At 55.5% G+C, this 16,206-nt stretch overlaps 1 protein-coding gene across 6 annotated transcripts in view; it reads right to left on the bottom strand.

Moving 5' to 3' along the window:
* Positions 1-5,895: 5,895 nt before the first annotated feature.
* The window catches only part of LOC119512600 (cytochrome P450 26B1), a 60,221-nt gene continuing 49,910 nt past the window's right edge, over positions 5,896-16,206 (bottom strand). For all 6 annotated transcript variants that reach the window (XM_037807364.1, XM_037807361.1, XM_037807360.1 and 3 more), the window contains 4 exons: positions 11,550-11,825; positions 11,149-11,304; positions 9,381-9,665; positions 5,896-9,118 (listed from right to left, as the gene is read on the bottom strand). In XM_037807364.1, coding sequence (XP_037663292.1) covers positions 8,726-9,118; positions 9,381-9,665; positions 11,149-11,304; positions 11,550-11,825 — 1,110 coding nt within the window. In that variant the 3' untranslated portion in view covers positions 5,896-8,725. The remainder of the gene's footprint in view (positions 9,119-9,380; positions 9,666-11,148; positions 11,305-11,549; positions 11,826-16,206) is intronic.

Raw genomic sequence — 16,206 nt, 5'->3', positions numbered from 1 at the left:
TCAAAGAGAAAGTCTCAAAGGGAGTAAAGAAAACAACATAGAATGGAATAAACATGAAACTAAACATATGAAAATACATGGGATGTGACTAAAGCTGTACTGAGAGGGAAAATCATGCCACTAAATGCCTTATTAAAAAAAGAGGGAAAATCTTAAATCAAAAATCTAAATTCCAACCTCAAGAAAGTAGATAAAGAAGAGCAAAATAAACCCAAAGCAAGCAGAAGGAAGTAAATAACAAAGAACAGAAATCAATGAAATAAAAAACAGGAAACAAAAAGCTGCTTCTTTGGAAAAAATCAAGAAAATGAAAACTTTTCTAGCAAGACTGACAAGTAAAAAAAAAAAAGGATGACGCAAATCACCAATTTCTGTGCTGAAATAGGAGATATTATTATAAGTCCTGCAACCAGGCAAAGATAATAAGGGAATACTGTAGACAACTTTACACTCACAAATTCATCAACACAAAGGAAATACACCAATTCCTCAAAAAACACAAACTAACAAAACTCAACTAAGATTAAATAGACAATCTAAAATTGTCCTGCAATCATTAAAGAAATTGAATTTGTTATTTAAAACCTCCCCAAAGAGAAATCTCCAGGCCCAGATGGTTTCACAAGAGAGTTCTACCAAACATTTAAAGAAGAATTCACTCTAATTTTACACAATCTCTTCCAAACAGAAGAGGAGGGAACACCTCATTTTATGAGGCTAGTATTATCCTGATACCAAAGCCAGAGAAGACCCTACAAAAACAAACAAACCAAACAACAACTACAGAGTAATCTCTCTCAGAAACAGAGATGCAAAAATCCTCTACAAAATGTTAGTAAACCCAAATTAACAAACTTGTGAACAAATTATACACCATGACCAAGTGGAATTTATTTCAGGTCTGCCAGGCTGATTCAACATTCAAAAATCAATCAATGTAATATCAATTGACACAGGAAGAAAGCGTTTTACAAAATCCAATACCCATTCATGAATAAAAACTCTCAGCCAGTTAGTAATGGGGGGGACTACCTTTTATAAGGAGCATCTATAAAAAAACCTTACAGTTAACATTATATTTAATGGCAAAAGACTGAATGCTTTTTCTCTAAAATTGGGAACAAAGCAAGGATGTGTGCCCTCTCCACTCTTATTCAATGTAATGCTGAAAGTTTTATCCACTACAATAGGCAAGAAAAAGGAAATAAAAGGCAGACAGTTTGGATAGAAAGAAATAAAACCATCCATATTTGCAGATGACATGATTGTCTATGTAGAAATCCCCAAGGAATCTCCCCAAACTCCTAATACTGCTAAGTGAGTTTAGCAAGGTTGCAGGTTATGAGATCAGTACACAAAAACTAATCACATTTCTATATACTAACAATGAACACACGGAAACTGAAATTAAAGCACATACCATTTACAATCATTCCAAAGAAAATGACATACTAAAGTATAAACTTAACAGAATACATACAAGACCTATACACTGGAAATTGCAAAATGCTGATGAAAGAAATCAATGAAGACTGAATAAATGGCTAAACATACCATGTTCATGGATCAGAAGACCTGACATAGTAAAGATGTCAATTCCTACTAAACTGGCGCATAGGTTTAATGAAATTCCTATCAAAATCCCAGCAAATTTCTGCTGACCTGGAAAAGCTTAGCCTAAACTTTATATGGAAAGTTGCAGGCCCTTGAATAGCTAAAACAATCTTGGAAAAGTACTTAGTGGTAGGAATCGCTTTATCTGATATCAAGGCTTACTACATAGCTACAGTCATCAAGACTGTGTGGTGCTGGCAGAGGAACAGACACATAGATCAATGGAACAGAAGGAAATCAGAACTAGACCCACACAAATATTCCCAACTAAATTTGAAAATGTGCAAAAGCAACTCAATGGAGGAAGGAGGGCAGCCTTTAAACCAAATAGTTCTGGAGTGATTGAATATCTATAGGCAAAAAAATGAACTTGGACCTTAAACCTCACACCTTATTTAAAAAAATTAACTCAAAATGGATCACAGACTCAAATGTCAAACATAAAACTTTGAGAGAAAAACATAGGAGAAAATCTGTAGGGTCTAGGGCTAGGCAGAGTTCTCAAACATGAACCCAAAAGCATGATCCACAAAAGGAAAAATTGATAAATTTGACCTCATCAAATCCCCTATTAAGAAGGTAAAAACTCAAGCTATGAAGTGGGAACCACATATCTGATTAAGAAATAATTTCTAGAAAATATAAAGAAGTCTCAAAGTTCAGTAGTACAAAAACAAACAATTCAGTTAGACAATGAGCAAGAGCAAGAACACCGTTTTCTCCAAAGAGTGTATATAGCTAACATAATTGCACATGAAAAGATGTACAACATCATTAGCCATTAGGGAAATTAAAACCACAGTGAAATACCACTACACACCTTTCAGAATGCCTAAAAAATGTATCGATAACACCAAATGCTGGTGAGGATGCAAAGAAATTGAATCTCTCCTACCTTGCTGGTGGGAATGTAAAATGGTACAGCCACTGTGGAAAACAGCTCGGCAGTTGTTATAAAACTATGCATGCAACTACCAAACAACCCAGTAATTGCACTCTTGGACGTTTATCCCAGGGAAATGAAAACTTGGATCCACACAAAAACCTGTCCACAAATGTCCGTAACAGCTTTGTTTGTAATAGCCCCAAACTGGAAACTACCCAACGTCCTTCAATGGGGAAACCGTTAAAGAAACCATGGTGCATTCACACCACACACTAGTCAGCGATAAAAAGGAATCAACTAGTGATACACGCAACCTCCTGGACGGATCTCCAGGGCATTGTGCTGTGTGGGGGGTGGGGTGGGGTGGGGTGGGGGTGGAGCCAATCCCCACCAATCACATACTATGTAAGTCCAGGTATACAGTGGTTGCCAGGGTTTTGGAGGGTGGAGGGGCAGAGGAAGAGGGCAGAGGTACACTAAAGGGGTCACTGAGGGAGATCTTGTGGGGATGGAAAAGTTCCGTGTCTTGATTGCAGTGGTGGTTACAGGAATCTACACGTGCCATACAGTGTCGTGAAACTATACACACGTGGTGCAATGTCAATTTCCTGAATTTGATATTGTAAGACACCATTGGGGGAAACTGGGTGAAGAGTACTTTTCTTGTACTATCTTTGCAAACTTCCTGGGAATCTATAATGATTTCAAAATAAAAAATTCACACACACACAGACACGCATATTGTCACACAAAACCCTTGAGAGCACAGCAGACTTTGTTTTGATGGAGGAGTTGACACCGTAATCATGCAAACCACCTCACATGAAGCAGCAGCAGGCTTCCACTTAGAGGGTCTCTCCTCCTATAATGTCATTACTCGCCCCCCGCCCCAGCTCCCAGGCCCCGTACTGCTCTCTTGACCCTGTCATCTCAGTGCCCTAGCCTCCTCCTCCCTCCTGGCAGTGCCCTGGGGTAACTTTGGTTCCCGTCTGTCCCCTCCCACCCCTTGGACTGGCAATCATACACCACCCCAGGGCAGCCAATCAGAGGAAGCCATCCTCCTGGCCTGGAGGGCATGTGACTCAAGTTGGGCCAATCAGAGTCCTTGCAAGGAGTTGCTCTCGGGCCAACGCAGTTCTGGGCTCCGAGCGAGCCATTCCTGCTGCACACCTCCAGGGGGCGCCTCTCCTAATCTGTTCTCCGTGCCTTTTGGCTAAGAGGGAATCAAAGTCTGGTTTTCAGAGGAGGAGGCTTTAGGAAGGAGGCACGGGCAAAAATGGCAAGTCTACACCAGGCAAGGCAAGAAGGGCTTCTGGGGGTGTGGTCAAGCCAGGCAGGAGGGGGGCGTAGCCAAGCAGGTGGGCACCGCCCAGGCACACCTGCCTCCGGCCACTCGCCTTCCTTCCAGGCAACCTGCTACCCTCAGGTGGGCGGGCAACCTGGCCACATGGCTACCAGGGCCGGCTGAGTGCCTCAGCCTCAAGGACAGACCCAGCTCCCTTCAGGGGCAGGATCACAGCTCCGTGCTCCCGCGGAAGCCACTCTGGGCTCACCTGCCGCTCACCTGCTGAGCAGGATCCTTAGAGCACCAGAGCGTGGAGGTGGAGGTGGGAGGCTGCAGGGCTGGAAACAGGGTCTCCTGGGAGGCCAGAGACCCTGGGGACAGACCAGCCTCTTCGGTGCAATTCGGGAAGTCGGGCGGGAGGTGGAGAGGCTGAACTGAAGTCCCAGCCGGCTGTCTCTCCATCTCAGAGCCTTGACCAGGAGCGGAGCCAGGCCAGCTCAGACTGAAAACGCTGAAGCAAGTGAGGTTTGTTTTTCCTTTGGTCCCCAACACAGACACACACAGCCGTACACACAGGCTCTCTTGCTCGCTCACTCTCACCTGTCCAGGACATCCAGGCTGAGCAGGGCAGGCTCTGGCAGAGTGGCCCTTCTGCCCCCACCTGGTTGCCTCACCCCACTGGCCCCGGGGCCGTGCTTTCCCTGCCCTGTTCCTGGATCCTGGCCCCAGGCGCCCCCAGACAGCCAGGCCCAGCCAAGGCAGGGCTGTTTTGGAAAAGTGCTGGGAGGTGGCAGCATGTGCGGTCTGTGTGTTCCCTCCAAACCGGTGCCCCAATCCCTGGACAAACAGCGTCCGTGTTTGCCCATCCATGGTGGCCTGTGTTCTCCTTCCAGGGCAGGGGATCCCTGGGGGCAGGTGGCTGTGGGGCCCTCTCTCTCGACCCACCCCACGGTGGGACAGTCAGACCCAGGCAGCCCAGAAGCACGCTGCCCTCACCTCGGCTGCCATACAGGACATTCCACCAGCAGAGATGGTATTTACACTTCAGAAAAATACTCCCTTTCCCTGGCAGGTTTTCCTGCAGGAGCTGGGGCTTTCCACTGCTGCTCCTTCCTGACCCTGGCGAGTCAGAGGGAGGCTCTCAGCATGTGCTGGGTGGGGGCAGGTGACTCCGGTTCCAGCGCAGGTACTACCTTTTGCTTCTGTGAGGCCTTGGGTGAGTCACCACCACACTGGGACTCGACTGTATCTTACGGAAAGCAGAGGGAACACCCCTGCTCTCGCTCAGTCCTTGGAACCGCCCCAGACACTCTTAGTCACATCACTGGAAGCCACGACAGGATCCTTTGAACCGTCCTCACCTCTGGGCCTTTGTGACAGAGTTGGGCTGTGGAGAAGGTTCCACAGAACAGGATAATTGGCAGAGGAGGGAAAGGTTTCAGTCATCAAATAGGCTTGGGGACTGCTGCAACCTGTGGCTGCCCCAATGCCACACAGCCCCTTAGAAAATCACAGAGCAACTCTGCGGCTCAAGGCTCTGATAAGTCCTGCAGCAAGGAACCTGTTTAACTTTATCCCATTTCCTAAACTTAGTTGATCATGGCATCTATTTGCTCATGCAGTACTCAAGAGACAGGCTTTGAGAAATGTTGGCATGGGGCACGAGGCTGGAAGTCAGAACTGAATCCTGCTCCCCAGTTTGCCACATGGCTTTGGATGTCAGTGTTCTAGCTCAGTTGAACAAGATGGGCTCTGAGGACAGGCCCTTTGAGCTCTGGGTCGGCATGTCCAGCACTGAGATTCCTGGTACAGCCACGCTTGGCCAGTGGGAGCCGCCTCTCTGTGGGTTCCCACCCCTCAACAGGCTTCTCTGTGGGGTGACCGACCAGTTACACCCTTGCCCTCCCCAGGGGAACCCGCTCCTCTCAGGACACTGCCACAGACATCTCTGTGCCGACACAAGAAGCTGTGGGCTGGCCTCACAGAGCAAAGGCTTTAGGGAACAACTTCCTGACGGGCCCCACTGGGTGATGCTGAAGCAAGTGCTGGTGGCAGAGAGGGGACCCCTTCGGTGAGGCCGAGAAGGCAGACACCAGAGAGACAAACGAGGGCGAGTCCCCACGCTTTATTATGGAAGCCTATAAAAAAGCCACATTGAGTATTTCCAAAATCACAAAATGCACAACATTCATTTTTTTTTTAATATGCAACATGGAATATTATATACAGATTAAAAACCACATGACAGCAAACACGGCACCAGTTTCATATATCAAAACAAAATGCACAAATGCTTTTTCAATATTAAAACAACTGTGATAAAAACATATTATTTTGAACCAAGTTTACAATAAAGAAAACAAATCCATATTTTACTAAATAACAAATATTTAACAGCAGAAACTTTATACTAAATATCTATTTTGAATTATAACAAAAATAGTACTTATAATAGTTTATAAAGACAGACACAAAATTATAACATTTATGAAAAAAAAAAAGTCTTGTGTATAAAATAATATTACAGCCATCTGGGCAGGGGCAGGGTGGGTGCCCAGAACACAAACGCCAGCGCCCAACATCAAAAGTGCTTCAATCTGGAAGCTCGTGGTGGAAAAGTTTTGTGGGGTTTTCCTTTTTTTAATTAGTCAAGTTACAATAGTTAGGAATGGTAAGTGAGAAGACGTCACCCATCTAACGCTACCTCTATGAAACACACACAGATGCGCACACAGACACGATGTCGCGATAGCTATCTAGGGGGGTGGGGGTGCAGTGCAACGTGGGGCTCCTCTGTCAGCCAGTCAAGAGCTTTCCTCGGTTCTCTTCTCTTTCTTTGCCTTCGAGACCGAGTGGGGCAAATGCCCCTCCCTTCCCCCCTCACAGGGATTCGCCCTCTGCTTCCCTCCTCCGCCCCCTCCCAGGCTGGCCCCCCCAGGCCCCCACGCCCTGCCAGGGCCAGGCCAGGTGACTTCCTGTCTGGGGTCTCCTTCACTCCACTCCCAGATACCCGGTCACCAACCACTGGGTCGGCTTAAAGGAGAATAAACCCTCCAGACACGGGCTTCTTTGTAAGTCACAAGTTCTGGTGCTTCGTGGAGCTCTTTTGCAAGCTTTGGTGAGCCTTCCCACATTTTTGTCTGTCTTCCAGAATTTGGAGGGGATTGGGGGAATTTCACTCATTTTTTTTTTTTTAAGTTTCAAATTCTTTTGATCAATAAGGTCTGTCCAGCGCTGACTTTTAATAGTGAAAAAGTAGGGAACAAGCATGAGAATCCGCATCAGTGGCCGCCCGGAGGGGCCCGCGGAGCTGCAAGCAGGAGGGTCAGCGCAGACTTTTCTCTCATTCCGGGTGTTTCTGATTTTCTTCTAAAGAGAAGTCATTACTCTTAGACCATCCCAAACCAACAGGGAACAAGGAAAGCAGATACAAACCTGAAAACAGACAAAACTGCCTAGAGACTCAGCAAAGGCCCCCAAACCATCCCCGGGAGGCGCCCCAAATTGCCAACACTCCAAATGCCAGTGACAGGAGGACTCCTCCCCCCCTCCCTGGGTCATCCCCTGACTGGCCAGTTTTCAAACAAATCACTTCTGACCCAACTACACATACCCTCCTCCTCCCTGGCCGGCGCAGCCTCCCCTGCAGCTGCTGGAGGGAGGGCCGCCTTCCGCGCTCACCTCCCCCTGGCTTTCATCTCATCCCCACTCCCACCCCACCCCCGCTCGGGGCTAAGCAGACAGTGGCACCGAGGTGGGAAGGGACTTCAAGGACACCTTTCAAAGGGCTAAGGGCAAAGGACGAGGGTTGAGGAAGGGAAGATGGGGCCCTCACTCCCCGTCAGAACACAGAACCCGTATCCTTCCCCAGACTCACTGGCTGGAGCGGGGGCGGGGGAGGGGGGCACTGGGGTGAGCAGTGGCCAAGCAGGAAACCATGGCAGCCTCCACAAGATTCTCTGGTTTTTAACAGAAGGGGGAGGGAGGCAATGGGCCATTTCCCCATCGCTGCCAGGGGAAAAGACACGGAGGCTCCGATTTCAACCTGGGAGTGAGGCTGTGAGGTTAGACCCAAATCACTCTGGACCCTGGGAAAGCGGTTCAGCCCTGGCCCAGGGACCACTTCCAGGCAGAGCGGTGACGTCTTCCTCTTTACTCACTCAAGTTCTGCCTGGGACAGCTGGGACAGAGGTTGGGGTACAGGGGAGATGCTTGCTCCAGACCCCAGTAATGCTAAGATATGGTCACACCAGTGAATAAATATGGGGAGAGTGGACAGTAGCCCATGAGCCCAGGGCATGACTCCAGGCCCCGGGGGGGAGGAGGATATCAGTGCCTGGGCCCCAGGGCCTCCAAGAGGTTGCTGGGCGGACAGGGCCTGGGGCTCCTGGCCCCAAGGTCAGGAAGAGAAAAAGTAGCAGCAATAGGTAATTTCAAATGTCCAAACTGGCTGCAGCCTCCCGGCCCCTGCCAAGACTGACTTGCCTTCTATTAGCCCGAAGCTGTTTTGGGGATTGGGGGAGACCACGCTGAAGAAGGGGCCCAAGTGGGCACACCCTGTTTCCCTTCCCTCCCCCATCCTAACCATTTGACCTCAAAAAGGGAGGGAAACGACCAATTGAGAACATCACAGGCAAACACTGCAGCACAAGCAGACTGACACTAAGTAACACTGTCACTGGCGGCCGGCTGTGCCCTCTCCCAGGAGCTAAGCTGCGGGAACTGCGGAGAGGCTGGAAGAAGCGGAGCCAGGAGGGGAGCCCCCGTCTCCGGGAAGGGTTGCCTGAGACAGGGGAAAAAGGAGGGCAAGGAATAGGGGGGCCGCTCCTCCTCCTCCTCCAGGCTCCGGCCCCCTCCCCACACAGGTTTCTACCTTCCACCCGCCCACCCCGGCCCCCCAACACCTCAGCCTGCGGGGGCGAGGCGGCGGGGGCGGCAGCTTAGACCGTGGCGCTCAGCATGGCCTCCGTCTCCGGCAGGATCTTGTTCTGGTTGGAGTCCAGGCCAAAGAACTTGACGCTGAGGCCGTCCACGGGGTGCAGGACGGGGACCAGCGTGATGCGGGGGAAGGTCCGCGTGGCCAGCTCGAAGCGGCTGGTGCTGGCCAGCTCCACCGCCAGCACCTTCAGGAAGAGCTTGGCCAGGTGCTTGCCCAGGCAGGTCCGGACGCCGCCGCCGAACGGCAGGTAGTGGAAGCGGCCGTCCTTGTCCTCGCTCCGCCCCTGGCTGAAGCGCTCGGGGTCGAACAGGCTCACGTCTTTGAACACCGGCGCCGTGTCATGCGTGTCGCGGATGCTGTACATGACGCTCCAGCCCTTGGGGATCTGGAAGCCCTGGAGGCGAGAGGGGGTGGGGGTGGTGAGAGCCGGGCCGGCCGCCCCTCCCCCCCCAGCACGTTAATCCAGGCTCTTGTTTATGGTTGTCACCATAGCAACCGCACACACGAAGCCCAGGGGTCACCACGACCCCAGAAGACCCGGTATTTGGGGCGGTCTCTCCTAGCAGGCTGAACACACCTTCGAAAGCAAGCACTGCCCCCCCCAGACCAACAGGCGGGTCTGTCTGTCCCGCCCACGCCCCCGCCCCCGGCCTCACGTCGAGCTCGAAGGTCTGCAGCACCGTGCGGTAGCCGCCGGAGATGGGCGTGAAGAGCCGCAGGACCTCCTTGATGACGCAGTCCAGGTAGCGCAGCCCGCGGAGCGTGTCGAGGCGCAGCGCGCCCTCGCAGGGGCAGCCCCCGCTGTGCAGGATGCCCTGGGCGCGCAGCTCCTCCCGCAGCTTCTCCAGCACGGCCGGGTGCTTCAGCAGCTGCATGATGAGCGAGGTGCTGGCGCTGGCCGTGGTGGCGTAGGCTGCGAAGATCAGCTCCAGGGTCCCGTCCTGCCGCGGCAGAGGGAGGGAGGCCCGTCAGTCACCCTGGGACAGCTCTGCTCTGCTCGTGTCCCCTGCCCCCGCCCCCCCCCCCCGTGACAACTGCTTGCATCCATCCGGCTGTGAATCCTGCTTCCTCTGAGCTCATGTTGTGGGGGCGTTTGGGACACATGGACCCGGGGGTCGCAGGGCAGGTCCCCTGGGGGTGGGCAGGAGGCACAACTGCTGCAGCCTCCAACGGAGCCCTGGGAGTGCCTTGGGAAAGGGCCACTTCTCACTCCCTGTTGGGTTCAGCTGAAGCTGGCCTGATCAGTGTGAGTGAGCTGCAGAAGGAAAGAACAAATCCTCTGGGGCTCAGGAGGCTGGACACTGTGGGTGCGGGGGGAGGGGACGCAGGGTCTAAGACCCAGGCCTTCTGGCTCCCAACCCCAGCTCCTTCCCCCACTCCCCAGAAGGAAGTCTGGGAGGTGGTCTGGGGAGCAGGCAGGGTCTGGGAGGCCACGTCCATGAGGGCCTGGGGTGGATGGCAGTGAGAATTCTGGGGAGAGGGGCTTCTGGGGTTCTCTGGAGAGTCGGACACCAGGGCCAGGGGGGGTGGGGCCCAATGGAAAGGCCCCAGAGGGGCTGCTCCCTCAAAGCCCTGCATTTTGTGGACACTGGGTCCAGAGTGGGGAGCGAAAGAACCTGGGTCTCTTACGGCCATAGCACCATTTATAAGTCACAAAACTTCTTGTGAAATGGGAATGCAGCCCACTTCCTGGCTCACCAGAAAAAGCTGGAGCTCGAACAAGGACAAGCAAAGACAATGGGATGGCGAGTCTCCAGTGAGTCCCCAAGAATGGGCCAGCAGGCGTGTGGATGCGCAGACTCTAGGGGGGCTGAGCTAAGGAACCCCCCTCACCTGGCTCAGCCAGCCACCAGCACCTGGACAAGTACCAGGCTTGGGGAGTGTGTGATGTGCGGCCAACTTGGAAACGCTGGTGGGGTGGGGGGAGGAGACCCAGTTAGGTCCAGATCTTCCCTGCTCTGCCCCAGGAGTGTGGCCGGCCTCCAGCAAGCCCCTTCCCCTTCGAGCCTGTGACTCCCGAGGTGACCCAGGGCTGATGGCAGCAGGAAATGGACTGAGAGAGCAAATACTGGGTATGGGAATCAGGGAGGGGGTCCACCAATGCCACTGACCCCAAGTTTGTGCAGAGGTTTCTGAGGGCTGATTTTTGCCTAGGAGTGAGGTCAGAGCAGAGAGCAGGGACCCAGGTGCTGTGGGAACCCATTCACCCCAAGACTGTGGTGGGCACTGCCTGGCCCTCAGCTGCGGCGTCTATCCGCGGGCTCCTTGTCCTGCTCACCAACAGGTGTACAGCAGGGACGGGGACCACATTTCCTGCGTCGGGCCCCACTCCCAACCCGGAATGGAACTGGGATGGGCAAAAGCGGTGCCTTTCCCCCCAAGCCGGGGAGGCCCCAGGATGGCCCTGTGGCTGCCCACCCTCACCTTCAGCTCCTGCATGCTCATCTCCTTGCCGTGCTCCTTGCTGCTCTCGATGAGGATGTCCAGTGCGTCTGAGTAGTCCTTGCCCTGGGTGCAGTGCAGCTTCTCCCGGATAGCCTTCTCCAGCCCCTTCTGGAGGATCTGCCGGGCCTGGATGCCCTGTGGACAGAAGGGGCCGTCACCCAAAGGAAAGAGGGGCCCACTGAGTGCCTCCTCCCCAGGCCAGGCAGCGGGTGGCAAGGGAGGCTCCCATCGGAGCCTCGGAGCCTCTAGGGAAAGGCACCGCCCCATCCCTGCCCCTCTGCTGTCTGTGTGTCCTGTGTCTTGGCAGCCAGCCACCCCCCTCCCTGAGCGGGGCCTGTAGACAGTCCCACTGTCTCCCCTCCCAGAGCCTGGGTGCTCACCCGCCGGTAGCCGCTAAAGGGCAAGTCGACAGGCAGGGAGAAGACGTTCTCCATGAACTGCTGGAAAACCTCGAAGAGGTGTCCGAGGTCCTCCTCGGGGATGCTGAAGCCCAGGAGCACTCGGATGGCCATGCGGAAGGTGAGCTTCTGTGCCTCCTGGTACACGTTGATGGCCTCGGGGTGGCTGCTCCAGGCTCGCAGAGTGTCCTGGATCACCAGCTGGATCTTGGGCAGGTAACTCTCCAGGGCCTCGTGGCTGAAGATCTTGGAGAAGACCTGGAGGGGCATGGGCTGGTCAGCAGAGCCCTGGCCGGGCTGCCCCACTGCAGCCACGTGGCCCTGCCTGGCAAGGCCCGGCCCCCACCGCTGCCATCAGAGAAAACGCCAGGGCCTCACTCCCCCCTCCCCCCGGCTACCCCCAGAGGAAGCCCTTCAGACTCAGTCCCCTCGCTGGGTTCCCAGCTCTGAACCCCCATCCTATGTCCTGTGTCTTGGGAAAGCAGGAGAAGAACGGAATTAAAACACAGGCCATAAGGATTTTTATTCAAACTCCAGACCTTTCACCTAACTCAAAGGGTGACCTGAGCTGTCATCATCTTCCTTGACCCCAAGAAAAGTAAGTACCCCAATAAGAAAGTCTTGGGCACTGAACAGTCCAGCCGCCAGTAAGTCTGAGGCATGTTGTGGCTGTGCCAGCTGTGGGGAGCCACAGAAGAGGGGGTGCAGCGGGGCTGAGGAGGGGAGGGGGCCCTATTCCAGGCTGTGATCTTCATGGGTGCCCTGGACACAGGGGAGATGTGCCCGGGTGACAGGGCTGGACAGGGAAGAGGCAGGAAGACAGGAGGCAGCTCTTCTCCACTGATGGGAGAACGAGAATCAGAGGCCAGACTGCAAGCAGGACTTCCTGAGGATCAAAACTGTTCTGGTTCCTGGGTTAACAACTACTGTGTGGAGATTATAAACAGCTGTGCCATTGAAAAGTCTTCAGTATGGCTGGGTCTGGAGGCAGGAGGATGGTGGCTACGGCTTTCCACCCCGAAGGATCACAAAGCCCAACAGGAGTCCTTTGAATTCCCTGCCTCTTCCGTGTAAGTAGCGCAGAGTCCCTGCTTCTGTCTCCCTTGCATTCTCCCTCCTGATTGGCTCAGGACACCCCCCACACCGCCCCCCATCCCACCCAGATCCCCCAGCCCGCGTTTTCCAAGCTGCTGCCCAGGGTGTGTAGGAGAGGGGAGGATGTTGGTTTATTTACTGACGGCCTCTGGGCCTCACTTGTAACCCAACCACCTCCATCCCCCCAGAGTCCAGGGCAGGAGCGGGGGCCCGGAGAGGAGCACCCCCCTTCCCGTGCCAAGGGAAAGGTCATGGGGGAAGGCATCGTGGGGGGGGACGTCAATATTCTCCCCCCGCCCCCACCCCATGCAAACCACACACACACACACACACACACACGCACGCACGCACGCACGCACGCGCGCGCCCGCCCTCCCCCCAAACACACCACTGCAGAAACTGTAAATGTGAGAATTTCCCCTGCAGTCAGCTCAAGCAGGAAAAGGTAACATTTTCCTGGCCTGGGCCCTGCATGGCTAATGGGAGGGCTGGTTTGCAGAAATAACAGTGCAGGCCCTTCAGCGGCCCAGCCGGGCCCTCACAATAGCACTTTCATTCTGAAATTCCCAAATTCCCGGTGGGCAGGGGAGGGAGGGAAGGAGCCCACAGGGGCCGGGGAGGCCGGCACTGTTTGGGGCCGTGGGGCCGTGCCTGCTACAGAGGGACAGCTGGAAGGCAGGCGCGGGCAGCCCAGGCCTGGGGGAGGCATCGCACCTGGCCCCGGGCGGGGCTGGGGTGGGGGGCGTCCCAGGGAGTTTCGGGGGGGGTGTCAGCTGCCGCCCCCTTCAGAGGGGGACAGGGGCAGTGCTACCTGCCTCAGCCTCCCCCCCCCCCACGTACCCTCAGAATTCCGAGGTTCAGCCCCGTGGTCAAAGGGTCTTAGTGGAGGCAGGAGTGGGGACCCCAGAGGCTGACACTGGGTGAGGTGCAGGGGTGAGGAGAAAACCATGACTGGGGGCAGAGCAGACTCATCGGGAAAGGAGTCGGAAGCAGAAAGATAACTGCTGCCACCAGGCAGTGGGGGCAGGGGTTCTAGGTCCTGGCCCAGGCAGACTTGGGGTACGGGGCTAGCCAGGAACCCCGGCCCACAGGAGACCCGGGGCCCCGAAATGGGCTTGTAGAGGGGGGATAGTCCCGGGGACACCCCCACCAGGGACCACCAAAGTCAAAGGTGGCCTGTCTCTAAGAGGTGGTGGGGTGGGGGAAAGACAGGCTGGGTGCCCAGAAACTTCAGCTTTCACGGCTGGGTCACCCAGCAGCTAACCGTGTGACCAGGGCCTGGTCACTCCCCGCTCTGAGCCAAAGTCTCCTCATCTATAAAATGGGGGGCTGAGCCAGGTGCCCCCGGGGTCCTCTCAACCCATGGAGCACACATGCTGACGTCCCCCATGCTGTCCCGCAGAGAAGCCCTGAAGCTGGCAGTGACCAGCCGTGTCCTGGCCAGCGCTGCCCCAGCCTCACACATGCCTACCTGGGCTACAGTGGCCCGGGAGGGACCATCCCACGGCTCCCCAAAGGGGCGCCCTGAGAACCCCCACCGCACCCCAAGTTGTGGCCGACAGGGCCCACTGGCAAGCCCGGCTGCCCGGCCCGTGGGCCACATTCCCTGCGCCCTCTAGTGATGGCCGACCGAAGTGCTCCTTCTCAGGCCCGGGGCCGAGGAGAGCAGGGAGCACCCAGGGGACCAGGGCAAGGGTCCACACCTGTCCTCAAGGCGGGAAGGGGTCCTGGGCAAGGCCAGGAACTGGAGTGACCCCAGAAGCCCACGGCACCCTGAACCTGCAGGCCAGGGCCTCTGAGGAGAGAGCTGAAGCCAGGACCCAGAGCTTTTTTCTTGACCCAGCCTCAGACTTGGCAAGTGACCGCTGACAGGCTGTGACCCTCCCTGGGGCTTGGTGTCCCCAGTGGTTTCGTGAGGGGTCCAAATGGACATTCTGAGGTCCCAGGATTCAGAGACCAAAAAGCCTTCTGAGGTGTGCTTCCTGAGCCCCTAAGGTGGGAAAACTACCCCACTGAGAAGCCAGGCAAAGGTGGGCGGTGGGCACTCCGGGCCCCAGGGCTTTCCTCGGTCGCGGAGTCCAGGCTCCTGCCTCCAGCCGGTGACTCCACAGGCCCCTGGACCTCCCAGGGGCCAGGGAAACGTCAGGGCCTCATCCCTGGGCTGGTGCCCAGGGTCAGCAAGGGCACTTCCCAAAGTCTGGGCAGCCCAGAAACCACCGCCCACCACAAAGGACAGGCGGGGGCGGAGGCGCCGGCCCGGGCAGAGGGGGGCCCGGGCTGCATCGGGACGAGGTGGGTCCGGGGCAGCCACCCACCTGGGTCAGCACTTGGGCACCCTGGGAAGGTGTCCGCCGGAGTGGCCCCGAGTGAAGGGAAGAAGGGTTCCCGGCGTCCAGAGCCGACCACAGCTGTCTAACAGAAGCCAAGGCTGCTTTGTTTCCCTCTGGGTCTTCCCTCGGAATTCCCAAAAGTGAGCCAAGAATGTCGGACAGAGGTCATTGGGAACCAGCCCCGGCCCAGGCAAAGCCCTGCTGAGGGAGCAGCAGGTATGACTTCCACCTGGGTGGGCACCTGGGGAGGGCTGGGCGGAGGGTCCCGGGGAGACCTGAGGACTCCCCAGCACTAGGCTACTGGAGCCCCAGATGCACGGGCCAGATGGAGTCTGGCCTTGAGGGAGGTCCTTGGACAAATGCCTCCTGGGCCTCAGTTTCCCCAACAATGCAACAGGTTTTAAGAGCCCACCCCCCTGGTTCTCTCTCTCTGGAATGGGGCCAATTCCACAATGAGTGTCTTGGGGGGATGACCAGGGGGCTTGTCAAGGCTCAAATTCCCTATAATTGTTTCTACTAATCCCTTTTCTACCAGCCAGGCCTCCCTCACCCTTCCAGCCCCTCTCTCCACAGCTCCAGGTACGGAGCCCACTGGCCAGATAACTCCCCCTTCTCTGCTGGTGGCTGCAGATGGACAAATGGACAGGCAGCCACGGGGTGCGGGGAGAGCCAGCGAGGGGACCCACTCCCTGGGACGGTTTCTCAGACTGGGAGGAATGGAGGCGGCTGCCTGGGAGGGGCAGAGGCCCCGGCAGGCCACCCGGCCAAACCACCGGGGCCGAAGCCTGCGGAGTGGAAAGAATAACACAGGGCAGGCAGCCGCCAGGCAGCCGTCCACACGGGTGACGCCAAGGTGTGTACTTTATGCTCAAGGAAGGAGGGGGCCCAAGAGAGGACGTCATTTTCCCAGCCGCCTGGCATTTCCACTGGGCCTTGACTTCACCCTGGCTGCCTCCTGAGCCGCCTCAGGACACCCCGGCCCTGTCCGGGCCTCTTCTGGGTTCCCAGTCCTCGGCATCTGTAGGGACGGACCGCCTGTCCCCACTCGGGTCCAGCTCTGATCGTCTCACCCCAAGCCCTGTGCGTCCAACTCTCCTAACTTGTCCACACCCAGCAAAATCTGAGCACGTGGTGCTGAGCCACAGAAACTGAAAAGCTTTGCTCAGGTGCTCTTCCCCCATCCAGCCGTAGCAGAACCCCCTCAGAAAGCCAAG

This window comes from Choloepus didactylus, chromosome 17 (genome assembly GCF_015220235.1).
Source record: "Choloepus didactylus isolate mChoDid1 chromosome 17, mChoDid1.pri, whole genome shotgun sequence".
Classification (NCBI taxonomy): Eukaryota; Metazoa; Chordata; class Mammalia; order Pilosa; family Megalonychidae; genus Choloepus; species Choloepus didactylus.
This window is presented reverse-complemented; position numbering and strand designations above follow the sequence as displayed.